General features: G+C 39.0%; 1 protein-coding gene across 1 annotated transcript in view; it reads left to right on the forward strand.

Annotated features, from left to right (window-relative positions):
* Positions 1–19,626, forward strand: part of LOC137286215 (cytochrome b5 reductase 4-like) — a 97,384-nt gene that overhangs the window by 37,624 nt on the left and 40,134 nt on the right. Inside the window, exon 3 of the mRNA XM_067817937.1 lies at positions 539–639. Within this exon, the coding sequence (XP_067674038.1) occupies positions 539–639 (101 nt within the window). The remainder of the gene's footprint in view (positions 1–538; positions 640–19,626) is intronic.

The raw sequence follows: 19,626 nt of genomic DNA on the forward strand, positions 1-19,626 counted from the left end.
ATTATAAACCCTGCTTTGAGATTCCTTTCTACAATTTTCTCCTGTCATGGAAAGGGGAATATCAGCCTAGCTTGAAATCCTTTTGTACATATTGTTCATATCAGTAGTGAAAGAAAAACATGAGTTTGGCATTGAGAATCCTTGGTACATATTATTCCTGTCCCAGGAAGGAGAACATTGGCCCACATTTAGTATTCAAGTGGAAGGTATTCTTTTGAAAATCCAGTGTTCCTGTCAGGATGAACATTGCTTCAACCTCGAATATCCTTTGTACAAAGTGTTCTTCTCAATCTTGAGAAGTGAAACATCAACTATGTATTGAGAAAACCATGGTACAATGTTTCCTATTCAATCTAAGGAGTCTGAATATTGGCCTGGCTTTAACTATCCTGAGCTACCAGTGTTCATCTAAACCTTGGTGCATGTGAACATAAGATGCACACAGCATTTCTTAAACCAACACTTTTTTTTGACTGACCTTTGTGTTGATTCAGTAAGATTGGTCAAAACTTGATTTCACATGCCTGTCCTTTTTCAGGAAAGGTGTATAACATCACGCCCTATCTGGAGTTTCATCCTGGCGGCATTGATGAACTCATGAGAGGAGCAGGGAAGGATGGGACACAACTCTTTGATGAGGTAATGTATTTCACATCATTGTTTTGTCTACAGTGTGCATGGTAGTTAGAGTATCATGTATTGACATCCTTTGTCAGAAGAAGTGTATCTTGGATTTGTCAGTTTGTCACTCATCAGCTCATCTGAGATTTCATCCAAGTATTGATTCCATCATCTAAGTACTGATTTCATCATCCAAGTGCTGATTTCATTGTCCAAGTGCTGATTTCATCATCTGAGTGCTGATTTCATCCTCGAAGTGCCAGAGCTCCAGATAAGTTGCGTATTTGCATAAAATACACTGTGGAAAAGTTGCAGTACTCAAGAAAAATTAAAGGCTGGGTTTTAAAAAACACTACATATTTATATGTATGCTTAGTCAAAATAACAATGCATATTTATCCAAAACATCAAAATCATGTTGCGCATCACATCGAATCAAGCCAGTCAAACTTGAAGCTTTTCCATGTTTAAATTATTTCGATTAAAAAATTCCTGAATAATTCTAAAGGCAATTGAAATGTGCTACAGATATAGAATACCAAACTTGGTTGTAGCCATCACTGATTTGCCCATCTATTAATATCAAATCAAATAGCGGCATTCTGTAAACAAATTGAAAATTGTCGTTAGCTCCCACAACTTCCTTAAATGACTGTTAGTTGAATTAATAAGCAAATGCCGTGTTTCACAATCAGAATCAGTTGCCGATTGTGTAACATTAGCTATTTGCGGCATGAAAGTGAAACTACAGAATGGGAACAAGAGTTTGAAAAACAGCCAAACTAACTGATGGTGTGGAGCATGGCTGAATTGAATAGCCATCTTGACATCTTGTATTACACCAAACAGATACAGACTAAGGCACATAATATTTCATATAGCACACATGGGTAATGATTGAGTGAGTTAAAGTCACAGCGGCAGTATTTCAGCCATATCGTGACTTAAAATGATTATAAATATGCAAATTTTAAAAGCCTGTCGTTGAAGGACAGTAAAAGCAACTAGCAGATCACACTAACAAGAAGTAAAACTAGCATATATCTCTAAAATAGGATTTCAAATTAGGACAATACAACATAAAGAAAATAGCTGAGGATCTCCATGGCTAATGTTGTCTTAATGTTGTATGTGTTATGCTTAGACGCAGTACCGCAAGGAAATACCTCCTGACTGGCTTAACCTTAACAGTAGTTTATTTGACACTTGGATGTGTGACCATATTACAACCAACCAAAAGCTGAAACTGACATTTAATGAAATTTGAATTTGATTTTCAATATGGCTGCCATAGCAGCCATATTGAACGCATACATAATAAAAAACAACCTTTTTTCTCACAATGTAATTCAAATCTGTATATGTAATATTTGGGATCTTATTGACCTTTGAGTTTTAGATATGCTTCTAAATTCCCTGAAATGTATGTTTAGCTCTGTAAATACCTTCTCTGAAACTGCCAGGTTGTTGAAGCTGACCCAACTATCATTATAGTGTGTTCCATTAGATGTTAGTTGTGAGACCTCAGTTTTAGTGCAGCAAATGTAGCAGCTGTTATGTTCTCATGCCTTTCTTTGTCGACAATTCAAACCATTGACCTGTTGTGTCATGGAAAGAGCTGCCAGTGTCATAGCTCTACTTTTAAGCTCCTATGATAAAATGTGATCTTTTAATTAATATAGGCAGAAAGTTTAGTTGAGGCTACAATATTTTTGGCTGCATGCTGCGAGAGGAAGCTTTCAATTCCCGTATCTTGAGTTATCTTCTTGATGTTTCCAGAAAAATGTAGTTTGAATGCTTTTCAAAATTACAACTGAAGTTCTTTTGCTTGCTTGAATCTTTTTATGGTGTGATATGAGAACTCCATGAACCATTTCAAACTGGACATATTTTTCCTCTTGAATCTTGCTGTACATCACCATCATGGTGAAGTTTTTGTAAGTGCGCCATGCAAGCCTTCGTCGCGAGCTGCGTCATTGAAAGACAAGAGGCAATGCAATCAATACTGATCTTCCTAAATCAGTAGCACAATCCACACTGACTGACAGTCCAATTTCAAAGGGCTTGAGAATTAATTTCTTATGAAATTCTTGGATATTAGATGGGTCAAGTTATCTAGTTATCATTGGAGAGAAAATGCTGTTTCCATGGCTGTGCCTTGACCACCATTGGGATATTTGTATACCATTGGTGATCCTCTGTCAAGTGATAAGGAGAATACAGTGATTGCTATTGAGGCGCTGAGTTAGGGAGAGATGCATTTGGTTTCAGTCTAAGTGTAGAGCAACTGCTTCATCTCTGTCAAATACTGGAGAAAATGATAATTTTCACACACGGTCTTTGTGGACATGAAGGAGTGTGGAGCAGGCTTGAGCTGTGAGATAAGAAATAAAGATTGATAATGTAATTTCATTTCTGGAAGTAAGTGTGGCATTTGCAGTACATCCAGAGTGACATTAAAATGTTTAAAATTCGATAAGATTAGTTTGTTGATGAGTTGATTCAAGAGGATACCTCTTGGTGATACTTTTTATATCAAGTAATGCTGCTGAATGTGTGATATTTGCCCTATCCTACTTCTCACTGATCTGAGAATTTTGGGAGATATTTCTATTTTATTTAGATGTTAGTAAGCTGTGTTTTTTAGGTATGTAATGTTATCAAGATATGAGCTGTTATCTTGTGATCTGTTTTAGATGTTTAATGTTATTACAATATCAGATCTGTAATGTTATTAAGATATCAGATGTGTAATGGTATCAGGATATCAGATTTGTTATGATATCAAGGTATCAGATATGTGGTGATATCAAAATATCATGTATGATGATTTTGATGTAGCAGGTGTTTGATGGTGTCAGGTTATCGGATGTGTTATGGTATTGAGATATCAGGTATGTGATGATGTGTAATGGTATCAAGATATCAGATGTGTAATGATATCAGAATATTAGGTGTGTGATGGTATTGAGGTATCAGATATGTGATGGTATCAAGATATCAGATGTGTGATGGTATCAAGATATCAGATGTGTGATGGTATTGAGGTATCAGATGTGTAATGGTATCATAATATCAGATGTGTTAAGATATCAGAAGTTGATGGTATTGAGATATCAGGTGTGTGATGGTATTGAGGTATCAGATGTGTGATGGTATCAAGGTATCAGATGTGTAATGGTATCAAGGTATCAGATGTGTGATGGTATTGAGGTATCAGATGTGTAATGGTATCAAGGTATCAGATGTGTAATGGTATCATAATATCAGATGTGTTAAGATATCAGAAGTTGATGGTATTGAGATATCAGGTGTGTGATGGTATCAAGGTATCAGATGTTGATGGTATTTAACTAATTATTTGTTGACCAAAATCATTAACTAGCCCATCTTTGGACTTTTGATTGCTGTTGAAAGTATCAAGGATGTGTGTATCATCATCAATAGGTATGTAGTTGTGGTTACCGTCTATATGGAATATAGTTTGTACCATACTGTTCCTGGGGTCGAAATCTCCTTGGAGTACAGTGTTGCAATCTGGGTGCTGTAATGTTAACTAAAATGACATTTTCTTTGCATATAAAAATCCTTTAGACAGGCTGTAGGCTTTTTATATGTTTGCTTTTCTTTCTGACCTTCTACAATATACATACAATATTCTTATGATCCCAGTACGGAGAGTGCCAGTATGGTTAGTACTTCACTGAAACCCTTCCAGCACTGAATGCATGAGATACATTTTCCTTTAATACTTCTCAATACCCTTTTCCAATAAGTGCCCCATAGCTTGTGGGCAGTCACACTGACTATACCTCCACCTACTCACTGCTGCCTGGTATCAAGTGGGTGTTTGAATTGACAGACATGGGTCACTTCTTCCCCGAGGTGTCTGATCCATGTTAAGGGTAGCAATCATGCAAGCGAATATTTCTTATCGTTATTAGTTTGCCTATACAGTGATCTTCAAGAGAGCTTACTCCCAGATCCTGGAAACTCTGTTTCATGGTAGGTTGCTCTTGTAGACAGATTAACGTGAATACTCGTTATTCATTGATATGGATTTGCTCTAGTCCTGATTGTTTCAGAGGGACTGCTTTTGTGCACTTGGACTTTGTTTCACTTTATACCTTAATATTCAAGCAACTGCTTACAAGTTTTCTCATCTGTGAAGATCAGGGTTGAGATTGGTCTTCAGCAATTCGTCGTTGTTGTGAGAGGCCACTGATGGGATCAAGTTGCTGACTTAGTTGGTTTGTGTCATTATATTCCAGTTGTGTAAATGGCGCTGATGATTTCAATCACTAGATGCACCCAATGTCTTAATGTGATTATGCAGACACCTTTCATTTTAGGAATCTTGTATGTGACCAGTAAATATGTTATAAATGTTTCATTCTACTTAAGCGGCAGGGGACATTGCCATATTAGTGGCAAACACTTGTAAAGCTTCGTTTTGGGCAATGCTCCAGATATCAATCACGGTAACAGACACTATACCAGACAATATGAATTGTCTGCATGAGCATAGATATAAGGAGTTTGGGAAACAGTTAGATGCACATTGACAGCAACCCTGACCATTTGATATGTTCAGTCACCTCGTACAATAACATTGGTTTCTCAAAACTATTGAACCAGTTCATTGTGTAGATCAAAGTCTACATACCTGTAAACTGTTGAATTAGCTGACAAGAGTTTAGAGCCCTGCATTGTAGGTGTAAGAACGTCTTGATAACAATTGGCGAGATCAACAAGCGAACTTTCATGGCAGCATACCAGTATTAATTAGATAACAGCTCCACAGACATTGAAATATTGTCTCCTGTCCTTCATTGGGAAAGAAATATGTACCTACAAATGGTATGAATCATGTTCAGGATTATGCCAGAACAGTGGACTGTTCTGATACGCCAAGGGACATATGTATTTCCTTGATGAAGATTGGTAGCATCTAGCGCAGTTTGTTAATGGTTAAAGACATTAACTTTGAAGCATGACTATCTGTGAAATAGGTGAGCAGTTCAAAAGGATTGTATTTCTCAGCATAGAAAATCCATCAAAGCCAATTAAAGGTTGTGACAGTTGCAAGCAGCCCATGTGACATGGTCTTGTCTGGTCAATCAGGATCTACAAAGGGCAGCCATCTTTCTTGTTTGTAATTGAATTGAATAGCCATCAACAGGGGAAAGTAGAAACATCCAGCTTAGTATGTGCAGACAGTCTGAATTTAAGACAGTTGAGAAAGCGTACTGTTTATAAGTGACTGAATTTTGTTTCACCATACTGTTTGCAGTGTTCCACCAATCTAATGGCCATTTGTGAATCACTGAGTGAAGGCTACAAAACATGTGAATGAAATCCAAAATAATGAGTCAGAACAATGTCTGATTTATGTAGAAGAGACATGATATTTTGTCATTGTGTCATGTTCTCACTGCAGTGAATGAGATTGAGGTACTCATAGGACGTTTTGGCTCTTAACATTGTAAATACTTTAAATACAGCTGTCTGTACAATAAAACATGAGGTTTCTGGAGGCAATAATTGGTTTCATCACATCATGTCTGTTGTGAACAAAGTCAACGTCAATCCATCATATACTGTTAAGTGCTTTGTTAAATGGATCTTATTTAGATAAAGGCTTGGGGATTTTTTTCAGTTTTAGGATTTATTTATCAATTAACAATTCCTGATCATGTTACCTTTGAAGTATATAATTACGTTTGCTAAGATTGTAGTGATCCAAATGCAGTAATGGAGCAAAATGAACTTAACATTGTATGAAATTACATTCTGTACCAAATGTTGTTAATTTACATCTAAGTGTTGAATACCAGTTTTGTCCATTCTTCAAACACAGCACTTGACAATTTCTGAAGACGTTTGGTAAAACATTCAGACGATGGTCTCATGGCTTCTGGAAATACAGCCATGTTTTTGTTCGCTGAAATGCCACTTCACTTTTTATGCTTCTGTTCAAGAGAAGCTTCGTGTACTTTCTTTGCTCTTGTGATAGTGAAAGTCTTTTATTCTTGAGTAACCATCCCTTTTTGTAAATATTGAGGTTTTGTGTTTAAGTAGTTCAAGTGGACTTGTAAATTTATCATATATTCCAAAAATAATCAGAGTGAAAAAAAAACATGCTCTGAGAAATTACTGATTATGTGACCAAATGAATTGAATTAAATTATCTTCATATTATTCCTTGTCATTTTAAAAATGAAAATGAGTGATAAAAATGTGAATTGTCATAGTAAACTTCACAGAGGCCAGTGTTCAGATGATGTTATGTAATCAGTCTGTGATGTCATGAACAATGGGTAAGAAGCGACTAACATGATCGAGTGGTCAGGCTTGCTAACTTGGTTGAGACAGGTCATCAGTTCCCAGTTGCTCAGAGCAGTGCTCATGCTGTTGATCACTGGATCGAGACTCAGCTGGAATATTTTTGAATGCAGCATAAACTTACTCACTCACTCACTCACAATGGAAGTTGTAATATCATATTTTTCTAAATATGATTAAGTTCCAGATTTGTAACTGGTCCCACTAGTAGACTAGTTGTAAATCTAGTAGATATTCCAAGTCTAACATGTTCAGTGTCAGAAGCTGTTATTGCAATGGAATCGGGGCCAGAATGACTGTAGACTTTGGACAGCAGTGATTTAGTATTTTTCTTTATCCTGACTCATGCTTGATTGCTTATCTCCGCTCGGGCAAAAAAAGAGAGAGTGAGGGTGACGAAGGTTCCAGAATTAGTTGCATTGTTGAGATCCTTTTGTTGGATCAAGAGCAGAAGTTCCAAGCACCTGCATGGGACCTTATTATGGTACTTTCTTTACAATCTTTCTTCTCGCCTTAGCAATTGCAGCCAGGATGTCTGAAATACATGCTTTAGATTTTGGACGTACAAGATTTAAAGCCAGCGACTGCTCAGCTGTACACCAAGGTTATAGATGGAACGTCATTGTGAAGAATCAACTGCTGGGGCAACCAGTCAGACAGTTCTACGTCCTGGCTTGATTGAATATCGTCAGTCCAGATGACACACAGGACTTGAGTCTGGTCAGAGCACTGAAGATCTACTTAGAAAGAAGTGCTAAGAGACAAAAAGAAGTCTAAGGGTCTGTTTATCCCATTGTCTGTCGCAATGACCGTAGAAGTTTCTCAGTATGACTGTCTCCTTCTGGATCAGAGCAGTAAGACAGCCAGGTTAGAGCCTCCAAGAGTTTCGAACCTTTATGAAGTAACAGCACTGGCCTCAACACACACTCCATGGGAACCGCTCAGTTTCGTCAATCATGCTTTGGAGATCCAACTGGGTCTTTGCTAACCATTATCTGCAAGAGATATAGCCATGAAAGATGCATCTGGTATACATCAGTTTGGGCCTTTAGTGATAGAGCAGCAACTTGCACTGCCAAATCGATGTTTAAAAAATCTAACCTTGTCACGCTGACTCATTCATGGGCAAATGATCCGTTGCCACTGGCAGAGAGACCATGTTCCCATCTTACAAGATAAGTCAGCGCATGCGTGAACCAAGACTAAAGTCCTTACCTTGACATATGGGTCGCGACGCCAGTTTTCATAATAGTCCTTACATATGGGTTGTTCCAGATATCTAAACAATGAGGCGTTTAGTATATCTAAATCCACACAATCTGTAAGATTACTTCTCATACTGAGTATAAGAAGGTGGCCCTCGTTGAGATGTCAGGCAGAAATACAGTATGCATCTGCGAAAATTCCCAGGGGATGTATAAGCGAACGTAGATCTGAGGACAATCTAACAGGGAATCCCAGAGGTGATATATAAAATATAAATTTTATCCCAGAAGTGAAGTATATATTATCAATTTTATCATAAAAATGACATTTTTAGTTTGTTCTATGTTGCTGTAGAGGTTTGAGCCTAACTGTGATGTACTGTGTTGATGGAATTGGTTGCTTATTACCTTTAACATTGTAATCTCAGTGAATTTGGAGTGACTGGATCTTGTTGCTTTAGAATGAGTTAGTCAATGAATGTAGTTTTATGCCGCTTTTAGCAGTATTCCAGCAACATTACTGTGAGTGACACCAGAAATGGGCTTCAATCATGACATTCATGTTGGGAAGTGACACTGTACTCATGTCTTCGGCAACATGAACACATGCTTTATCCACTAAGCCACCCCCACTGCCTCCATTGGTACAGAAGGCTTCGTCCTGAAGATATGAAAAGTCCTCCACACTGGAAACGTAATCATTGACATTTCCATAATGTTTTGAAAAAGTCCTTCGAGCTTCAGAAGATCACCTTCACCTGTCTTCTTTAACCCCTCCTCCTCCTTTCCTCACCTCCCATAAACCGTAAACCACCCTTCTCAAAACTCTGGCACAACTCTGAAACCACCCTGATGCCCAGATACAACCTTCACCAAACTCAGTCTGAACCCTCATACAACCTTCACCAAACCCATCCTGAACCCTCATACAACCTTCACCAAACCCAGCCTGAACCCTCATACAACCTTCATGAAACCCACCCTGAACCCTCATGCAACCTTCACCAAACCCTGCCACAAACCTGACACAGCCCTGACTTCTTACCATTTACCAGATCAAAGCTGCTTACTTCCTGGGCCTAGTCCTCACAGCATTGTTGTAATCTATGTTGGAAGATAGGAGTTTGATGGTGCTATGGTAACTTTGTGACACAAGATCATGGGCACAATGATAAAATTGTTATACTACCGGCTATGGTATAAAACACCATTCATTGCCATTGTACATATGGTGATTGTACTGTGCTCTTTACAGCCAGTAGTAATCCATATCATAAAGACAGAAACTTAATTAATGTCCTGCCAGACGGATAGACCATCCAAACATTCTCACAGGAACTGCAGAGGAATTAAGACATTTCTATGGCAGTACTGAAGATTGACCCATTTATTTATGTACCTCGAGGCGCACAAATCATCGAGCATATCACAACACCTTAATGGCTGTGATTATCGACTGCAGTAACATTGATCAGAACCCAGCAAGTTATTCGATGCATTTCTGAAGATGGTCGTTACATAGATGTGACGTGTAATAGATATAGGTTTGTGCACATGATTGATTTGGGAGCTAGAAATAGGCGATAATGGCTCCGCTTGTTGTCAACCGGAAGGAATGTGGTACATTTCGATGTGTTGCGGGCAGCCATCCTATAGTTAGTTAGACTCCTTTCAATGCTGTCATAAATGTCTTTATTTTCCGAGAATGACTGTTTGCTCGGCAGGAAGCATATTTGAGAGATGTCTGATATATTCCACAGACTATGGAAAAACAGAAAGTGATCAATATATGAGGAAAATATAACTAGACTTATGTGTTGTAGACTAAAGTGGTCTAACTGAATTTCGTGGTGGAACCATTTTTGTTCTTCATTATCACTGAAACATGCTGTGTAATAAATGTGTCTACTTACGAACTAATGGTATTTGTAAAGTGCCCGATATCAGCTTTTAAATTTATTCTAATCTTGCTTTGTGGCAGCTTATCCTGCTTGTTAAGGTTGTCAGTGAGACATCTCACAAACAATTCACTGTATTTTCTGAATAGCTGATGCAAAGCATCATCTTGTGAAGGTGCAGGTTGACTGGTCATGCTTTTGTTGATATTTAACTTCATCTTGAAATACAACCTTCACTTTCATTAGTTTTTGGTTATATATGATAATTCGCGTCAGGGGATTAGGTGACCTTAGTGACTATGCTTGTTCAATATTTTGTCAAAACTAGATGAAGTTAGTGGCAGATGTAGTTAACATACTGAGATAACTGGTTAACCAATAATCATCGGCAGCTAACCAGTATTGAAGGCCTACATACATCATTGTCAGCTGATGTTCACTTTCTACCATTGATTTCAGGAAAACAATTGACCAAATATTCCTTCCCTATACAAGTTGATTCGACCGACATGCTGCAAAAGTGGTTCTGTGTTGTTTGATGCTCCACAAATAGTCTTTCTTGATTCCCGTAGGCCCAGTCAGCCACAGACTCAGTTGCTTCAGGACACTGGGAAGATACAAGATTATAGCTTTTGAATTAATATTTTTACATTTACGTCATCAAACCAAGATTGAGGAGCATGTTGAAATGGTCTTATCTTCATTCAACACCATGCAACAACATGACATCAAACAGACAGATGAAGGCATGGATGTGGGGAATTTAACCATCTAGGAGATATGGTTCTACACATCAACCATCACAGCTTTTAGTCGTCAGATTCATGCCGAGCAACGCAGGTTTTGTGTATAAAAGAATATTATCTCATGGATGCATTGAAGTTGGAGCTATTTTAAACTTGTATGTGTCTGATATGTTTGAAACATGTATAGTATTGCTGTAAGTGTTAATGCTTGCTCTGTGGGAGACTTGTGAACTACATGCTCCTTGGGAGAAGGTGATGACGTATTAGCCATGCTGTTGCTATCGTCTCAGTCACAACCGTAGGTTTTGTTGAAAGGATCTCAGTGTTAACTCCTTGGAGCAGTTATTTTGGAAATTGATCATATCGATGGTAGAAATGTATTGAGGCTGGAGTATTAAATTCAATAAGTGCATTTTTCTCTGTCAGTGAAGGAGCAAGCTCTAGTTAGGGTTTGGTTTGCAGCTACTGTGTGTTAGTGGCATTTATGTGCTCAAGGCATTTACAGCTTCACTGTAATATAGTATGTTGAGAGATACTGTGTGAACCTCGTGAAGTGGTGTTAAGATACTGTATGAACCTCGTGAAGTGGTGTTAAGATACTGTATGAACCTCGTGAAGTGGTGTTAAGATACTGTGTGAACCTCGTGAAGTGGTGTTAAGATACTGTGTGAACCTCGTGAAGTGGTGTTAAGATACTGTGTGAACCTCGTGAAGTGGTGTTAAGATACTGTATGAACCTCGTGAAGTGGTGTTAAGATACTGTATGAACCTGGTGAAGTGATGGTAGAGTTACTGTACAAATCTAGTCGGGTGCTGTTGATAGATACAGTCAGAATCAGGTGGGGTTATATTGTTAGATAGTGTGAATGTGGTGAAGTGATGGTAAAGATACTGTGTGAATCTGCTGAAGTGATGGTAAAGTTACTGTACAAATCTAGTACGGTGCTGTTGATAGATACTGTTAGAATCCGGTGAGGTTGATGTTGATAGATACTGTCTGAATATGGTGAGGTGATGTTGATAGATTCTGTCTGAACGTGGTGAGGTGATGTTCATAGATACTGGTGACAAAGGATTTGTGCCTAAATCCTCAAGGTACAGTTCACAATTGATTATGAGCTGTGAAGCACATTCTTAGTATCACCACGCCATGACATTGTTCAAATACACAAAAGTTTCCTTAGAACCACATTCTCACTCACTGTTTTATATCTTTAGCCCCACTGTTGACAGCAGTGCCTGGTGACACTTGTCAGGCATGGTCAGGACCAGTGTGTTTTTATCTTCATTATGACATGCATCTTAAGGTTTGTTTCAGAAGAAAACTATTTCATGTACGTGTTTTACCTTCTTAATTGATTTTGGAAACTGCTTTAAGGTATAAAGCTGCTGGCCTTGTTTTAAGTCTGTATTGACTTGCTAAGCTTCTACAGTGCCCGCCCCACAGGTAATTGTGTGACTTCAGCAGCTATACAAGTAAACTATGAAGGTCAGGAAAGATTCCATTGATGCTAGGTTCCTCCTGTAATGCGGAGCTGTCCTTTTGTCTACTTCATGATAATGGTGTTCCTGTAGGTTCTTTTAGATGCCATTTTGGTAATACACAAAATACCAAACCTTGTTCAAAGGAAGCCCCTTGTGCCAGAATTCCCAACAATTCTGATAAGAGTTCTGTGATGGGATTAAACCATTTTGGAGGCCTTATCCTGCCTCTACTGAAGCCAGCTAATACTTTTTCCTGCAGTATAGATCTTATGGCGTAAAGTGGAGAGCTGCAAGAATCAAGTAGGTGAAAGGACCGGAGTGGTATTGTTAATGGAATTACCAACCAACGTTGGACGATGGAACCAGACCCTGTTTTACTTAATTCAGAGCGTGTGTGGGAAGGCCAGTGCCCACATGCTGCTGCAACCATCTTGCTTTGTTGTGGTACCAGAATACCAGATTTGTTGATTATATAACATTTGTCCAATAGGAAGTGTTCCTTCCAACAGTGGAAACCTTCAATCTGGATTGTAGCCAGCCTTATTCATAGATGGAGACTTGTTATGTGTAATAACTTTCTGCTGCATGTATGAGTTGAGTTTTAGTGATTGCTTACTGGTCTATGACAGTCATAACATCACAGTGCGCTGTTGAGAAATATGTAATGACGTCATCCATTCTTCGTAATGTCATATATCAGTTGTGTATGAGCGAGTGAGTATGGTTTTATGCTGCTTGTAGCAGTTCTCCAGCATTATCATAGCAGGGACACCAGACGAGGGCTTCGCACATTGTACTTATGTGGGGAATCGAACCCGGGTCTACGGTTTGATGAGCACCATTGTGTCCCTTAAGTGACTTCAGGTCAGTAAACAGGCCGTCATGTAGCTGGATTATTGTTGAGTGCAGCATAAAACTAAACTCACTTATTTAAGAATCGGGTGATAATGAAATTGGTCAATAAAAATGTTGTCCAAAGTAATGAGTTTGATGCAGTAACTAACATTGTCACCAAATTATAAACTACATGGAATGAAATTTTGAATCGAATGATATCTAGGGTCAGGATTAGCAGGGTTCCGCTGTATGTTGACCACTCACTGTGAATGTCTTCTCTTGAGTGTTCAAGGACCACTGGACAGTCACCTGTTTTTCTTTGAGACCGTTTCTGGTAGTTTGAAGCACTGGTTTGCACCATGTATTCTGGCAGGACCTGTGATTCATTGACTCCCAACAGAACCCTGATTTATTACGACTGAAGTGAAAAAAATTGACATGTTGTGATGTAAAGGTTCTTCAAGTGAAACATTTTCATCTCATTTCTTACATATTAGAATAATGTGTGCAGTAAAGTGGAATATTGCATCTGTGATGGACAGGACTTTGTGTGGCTGCTAATATCGGAGAAGAGAGGCTTTGATCACTCTACATTCACATCAATCAACGTCAACCTTGTATTTTCGTTACGGAGTGGCTTCATCAGGTTGTAGTGGAAAGAGGCGCTGACGAAGCTATTGAGTGCCAGGGTCCGTCACTGAATTTGCTGTTTTATGGCTTGAGGGTTGTCAGTCGATATCCACAACAAAGTGATTGCCTTTTCATCAAATTTTATTGTTAATTGGCCTTGTTTCGTTACTGTGTTATCAGTGTTAATTGAAGGAAGCCTGTCAACTCCTGTTGACTGGACTGATTTCAGGTTTACAACATGCCCAGAAGTTGTAGGATGCCACAGCAATACCAAGGTGATGTGAAACCTGACTTCTTGTAATTGGAAAGGTCTTTGTTAAATATAAGTGAATTACCTAAACTATGCAACACTAGATTTTAACCTCTTCCAAGTGGGATACAATGGTATTGAAAGTGTTCATCACATGTGCAGGGAACATATTTGATATTTCATAAACATCATGTTCTAATGTGTGTATTTTCAGTCTACAATTTTAATCTTGTGCTGCTGATGGCATGTAAAATTTATTCTAGGATGCTTCGGTGAAACAAAGCATTACCAAGATGTAATATTGGACTAGTTTACTCAGAATTATTGGGATTGTTTTCATTAGCAACAGAATAGGATTAATGTTAATAGGATTCACGAATTGTGTTACAAAGTAACTGGACACTGGGTCCTGAAAGTTTCATTTCTTGTCTGACCCACTGAAAATTCACAGGACTCATAGATAAAAAATTAAACACACATTTCAGATTTAGCATTTCTCATAATTGGCTATGAAATCATTAGCAAACATAAGGTTTATAAACGGCAAACAAATGTGACGTGTCACATAAAACAACTTCAGTCAAACCATTATGAAATATAAAGTAAGACACTGGGGCCAGTGTGTTGTAGACTTCTATCGGGCTGTAGGTGAATCTGCCAGATTTGTCATGAGGTCTGAACCTACTCATGAACATTGTCTTTATTTGTGGTATGGTCTACTATCTTGGAACAATTGACAACTCAGTATTGTTTGGTCAGAGTGATTGTGAGTTCACAAGGTTTGTCTGTGGAAGACAGGAGAACACAATGAACTGAGACCAAGAAGTTCAGAAATATAATTGATAGTCTGGTTGTGTCACTTCACATTTGAGATTCTTTGCTAAAATGAGTCCTTTGGAAAATTATGTAACTATTTGAAGTTACTTACAGATGTTATTTGAATAGAACTTGATTCAACCTTGATGAGGTTACCAGTTCCATGATGAAAGAATGAAATCTCCCACAGTGTATTGAGCTCTAATATGGACATCAGTAGTATTTGTGATCAGTTCGTGTATTTGGGCCAACTTTCAGTCGCGGCTGTCGGACACAGATGCCAGATATGCATGGTATTGACACATAGTGTTACACTGTTGACGAAAGCTAGTACAGCTGTCGGTATTAAGGCCCATCCATTGCATCAATTGACAAACTAATTGCTGTGTGTTAGACTGGCAAGGAGAGGACAACTGATCAATCTGGTCTAGGAACCTCCTCAAGATGACAGCGGCCAGTCAGACTGACATGGCGCCATTGATTGCTCATAAGTTAGGATTGTGTCCCTATACTGTGGGGCTGCAGAGGCACGGTCTAGCTGTGGAAAGGCTCAGCACTGGATTGAGCTGGTACCTGGATATACTTGTTGCTTGTCAGTAAGAGATTGACGGTTTTAGCAGTATAGTTTTAGCAGAGACAGGTCGTCTCTGCCTTACCTCTTGCCATTCATGTCCAGGATACAGCAGAGAGTACCAGTTCATCTCTCACTGTGCTGTGCTTATACAGTGTTTAGGGTGTGTTTGTGATCGTTAAAGCACTACAGCTACGTCCAGTTATACAGAAACTTGTCCTCAGGCTACCACTACTGTATAGTATTTCTCATAATGTGTTGTGCAGGGTTGATGGGGATGGCCTAGTGGTTAGAGTGTTTTCTCATCATGCTAAAGACACAAGTTTGACCTCCCACATGGTTACAATGTGTCAAACCCATTTCTGCTGTTCTCTGTCGTGATATTGCTGGAATATTGTTAGAAGTGGTAAACTTAACTCACTGCATTGTGGAAGCACTGATGAGGGAATATGCTTGTGATGGCATTTCAGTTAAGCCATGTCCAGTCCAGCTCCCCTCCTCTGGTACTCTTTATCCTCCTACCTCATACTGGTCACAGTGCTCTTACCAGATACTCGGCTAGGTTTGATGACAGTAGAATGTGATTGTTTTTGTCAGTAGACTGTACAAGAGCAACACTGTACAACCAGTAGATGTACAGGTGTTACTTGTAGAGGAGACTGTACACCTTTAGCACACCTTTAGATGACTGTACTACCATACAGTACAGTCTGTAGGAGACTGTACAACATAATATTATGTCCATCTAGAAGGTGATTGGTGAGCAGTAAGTAGTACTGTAGGAGTTAGTGAGTGAATACTTCAGCTATATGGCAATGGTCATATCATTTAGATAAATGAGTCTGGATCAGATAATCCAGTGATCAACAGCATGAGCATTGATCTACATTGCACTTTAGGAACAACAAGAAACTGCAGCAATCCGTCAACACAGCTGTTCTATGCATGATATCTATGGGAGATTGCACAACCACTTAGAGTAACTGTACAGTGCTGCAGTGTGAAACTAATGTGAGACTGTACAACAGCTGTACTCTACAACCCATGGGATACTGTATACCATATGGGAGGCAGTACAATAGCTGTACAGTACAACCCATGGGATACTGTACAACATATGGGAGGCAGTACAATAGCTGTACAGTACAACCCATGGGATACTGTACAACAGTTGTACTGCACAACGTATGGGAGGCAGCTCAACAGCTGTACTGAACAACCTGTAGTTGGTTCATTGGGTACGAGTCTGTGCTGTCATCAGCAGTGTGTCCACCATTACCCTACCAGCTACAGTACCAGCTGGCAGTAGCAGCAGAGCTCTAGTCACTTGATTGACCACTGGCCTGGATAATTAGGACATAGTGTGGCTGCATCACTACCAATGCAAGTACCATATCTGGGGCAAGCATATTCACCAAACATGATAAAACCAGTGTTAGTCTGGACAGGTACAAGAAACCAACATACTGGCAGTTTATAATCATGTACAGGTGACACAGGAAGATCTTTCTTCCCCTATAGCAAGGATGGTACTGAAATATGGTTAAGTCTCATTAGTCTGGGCCCTGTAAGCTTGGAAAGGCTGTTATCTAGGCAGTTACTTTTGGGATGTTTATAGAATTAGAGGGACGTTTTCACTGGGAGCAGATTGGGTTTCATGGTATATACTCTGCATTGAGATCTTTCATTGCGGACTAATGAATAGGATAGGTGGATGAGCTGAATGGCTGTTTAATGGAAAACGGGAACAGTATTGGTAGAAAAATAATTGGTTAGCAGAATATGCAGCATCGTTGTTTGTGTCAAGTCTTGGTGACTGAATCTTGATTGGAGCCTAGACCTCTGTTCAGTTGTGTAAATCAAAATCTCTAGAAGAATGATGTGAACTGGTAAATTCAGGGTTATAGGAAAATTTTAAGCTATGACTGAGATGTAGTGGAATTGTTTTAGGCTTTTGAAGCTGGGATTCGCTTGGTAGACAAATAATACATGAATGGCATGTAACAAACTACAACAGAAATATTTGGCATGTTGGTGATATGCCTCACAAGATCAAGTGCATCCATCCATTATGCTGTCTGTTAAAAGTTACTGACCCACACTGTCATGTAGTGGTATATTGCTGAGTGTGGTGTTAATATTACCACCACCAAAATTTAAAAACATAATGTATGCCTCAACTTGTGGGAATTACTCAGTTTGGTTTCACCACTTTTAACACCATTCCAGCAATATCACTGTAGGGGTCCCCTGAAATGGGCTTCACTCATTGTATCCGTGTGGAGAATCAAACCTGTGTTTTTTTGGTTTGTTTGGTTGGTTTTTTTGTGTGACAAGCAAGCACTTGAACCACCCAACGCCTAAATAAGAACTAGTATCCATGCTCTTTATTGCAATGTAGTTGTCACAGCTGTATTTTTTCATCTAACTTGGTTATTTTGTTAGACACAATTGTTTACTCAGTATTGTGACTTTAAAATATACGATCTTGCCTAGAGGCGTTAATTTTTAGCATCTACAGGAATCTTACATATACTGACCCATCAAGGTCCAGGTTCGAATATTGGTCTTCAGTAACACATGCTTGTCATAAGAGGCAACTAACGGAATCCGGTCGCTGATGCTCATGTTGTCGATCACTGGATTGTCCAGATTGTCCAGATTAGACTCAATTATTTGCTCGACATATTGCTAGAATATTGCAGAGTGAGGCATAAAACTAAACTCACTCACATATACCAACCTGTATGTTTACTATCAAGCACAGATATGAAATGTTTGTTGTAGTGTCAAATGACCTTTTCAATCCAGTTTGACTTGTTTTGATTACAACAGGCCGTATTTGTAAAATGTCAGCCGTTGTCTCCGGTCATGTTGCAGCTGACGTAGGAGAAAATGATGACACAGACCAGTTAGAAAACCTAATTTTGTAGATTGATGTGTCCGTGTGATGTATATGGCAGCTATCCAGGGACGAGCTCCTCATCACCATATTTATACGTAGGGTAGAGTGGATGGAGCTAGTTGGGAGGCAAACACACCAGGCGCACCAGCTGCGAATTTGTTCTCAGTTGTTTGATCAGATGTAACTCCATGTGGTGGAAGGAAAAAATGGATGTTGTTGAGGAAGGAACCAAAGATGATGGACAATGCAAGTTGGCAGATTTTTGCTTGATTTAATGTGAAAGTTTTAAATAAAATCACTTTGTGCTAAATATGGTATTGCAGAAGTTTATTTTAAAATTGCAAATAACTAATACCATGTTATGATGGAAATAGAACATGGAAAAGCATGATGTCAGTGATATTTTTTTCCCGCCATATTGGGAAATGCTTCATGAAAGCTCATGATGATGACATTTGGCACTTTGATCATGTTTGATGGGCAACTATGTTTATATCTGATGATGACATCCAGCACTCTGATCACGTTTAATGACACACTGTTTATACATGTACATGACACATTACTCTGAAGGAGTACTGAGGCTTTTTTGTAGATTGTGATAGAATTATTTGTTTTTTCAAAGAAATGATTTGGCTCCATGAAGAGATTGTAGAAATGATTTGGCTCCATCAAGAGACCTTAGTTGTCTCAGCTTAAGAAGAGAACACTCCTGTTTTCTTCAAAAGCCCTGTGATAACTGGCCTGTAGTACTCTTCCTTTGGGGTTTTATGACTGTAAGTCAACAGTTCTCTTCCTTTAGGGTTTTGTGACTGTAAGTCCACAGTGCTCTTCCTTTGGGGTTTTGGGATTGTAGATCAACAATATTCAGCCATTTGGGGTTCCGGATCTGTTGGTCCACAGTCCTTTGGGGGTCCTGGGTGTGTAGGTCTGCAGTATTTGTACGCATTATTTGGTCTTCGGTAATCCATGCTTGTTGTGAGTGACTAACTGGATCAGGTGGTCAGGCAAGCTGACTTTGTTGACGCATGTGATGTACCCAGCTGAGCAGGTCAATGCTCATGCTGTTGATCACTGGATGTCTGGTCCAGACCGGTCCCAGACCACTGCCATATAGTTGGAATAGTGCTGAGCATGGACTGAAACTAAACTCACTCGATAAGACTTGCAATGCTTTGATCTCTCGTCTGATAGTAATAAGGAAAATCACAGAATTACTATTGAAAGCAGCGTGAAACACACAATAACCCTCTGTTAAAGCTGTTCTGGTATATATACATATAGTTTATATCTGTCTCAATTTGTGTATCCACAGCA

Source organism: Haliotis asinina, chromosome 6 (assembly GCF_037392515.1).
Source record: "Haliotis asinina isolate JCU_RB_2024 chromosome 6, JCU_Hal_asi_v2, whole genome shotgun sequence".
NCBI classification, from domain to species: domain Eukaryota; kingdom Metazoa; phylum Mollusca; class Gastropoda; order Lepetellida; family Haliotidae; genus Haliotis; species Haliotis asinina.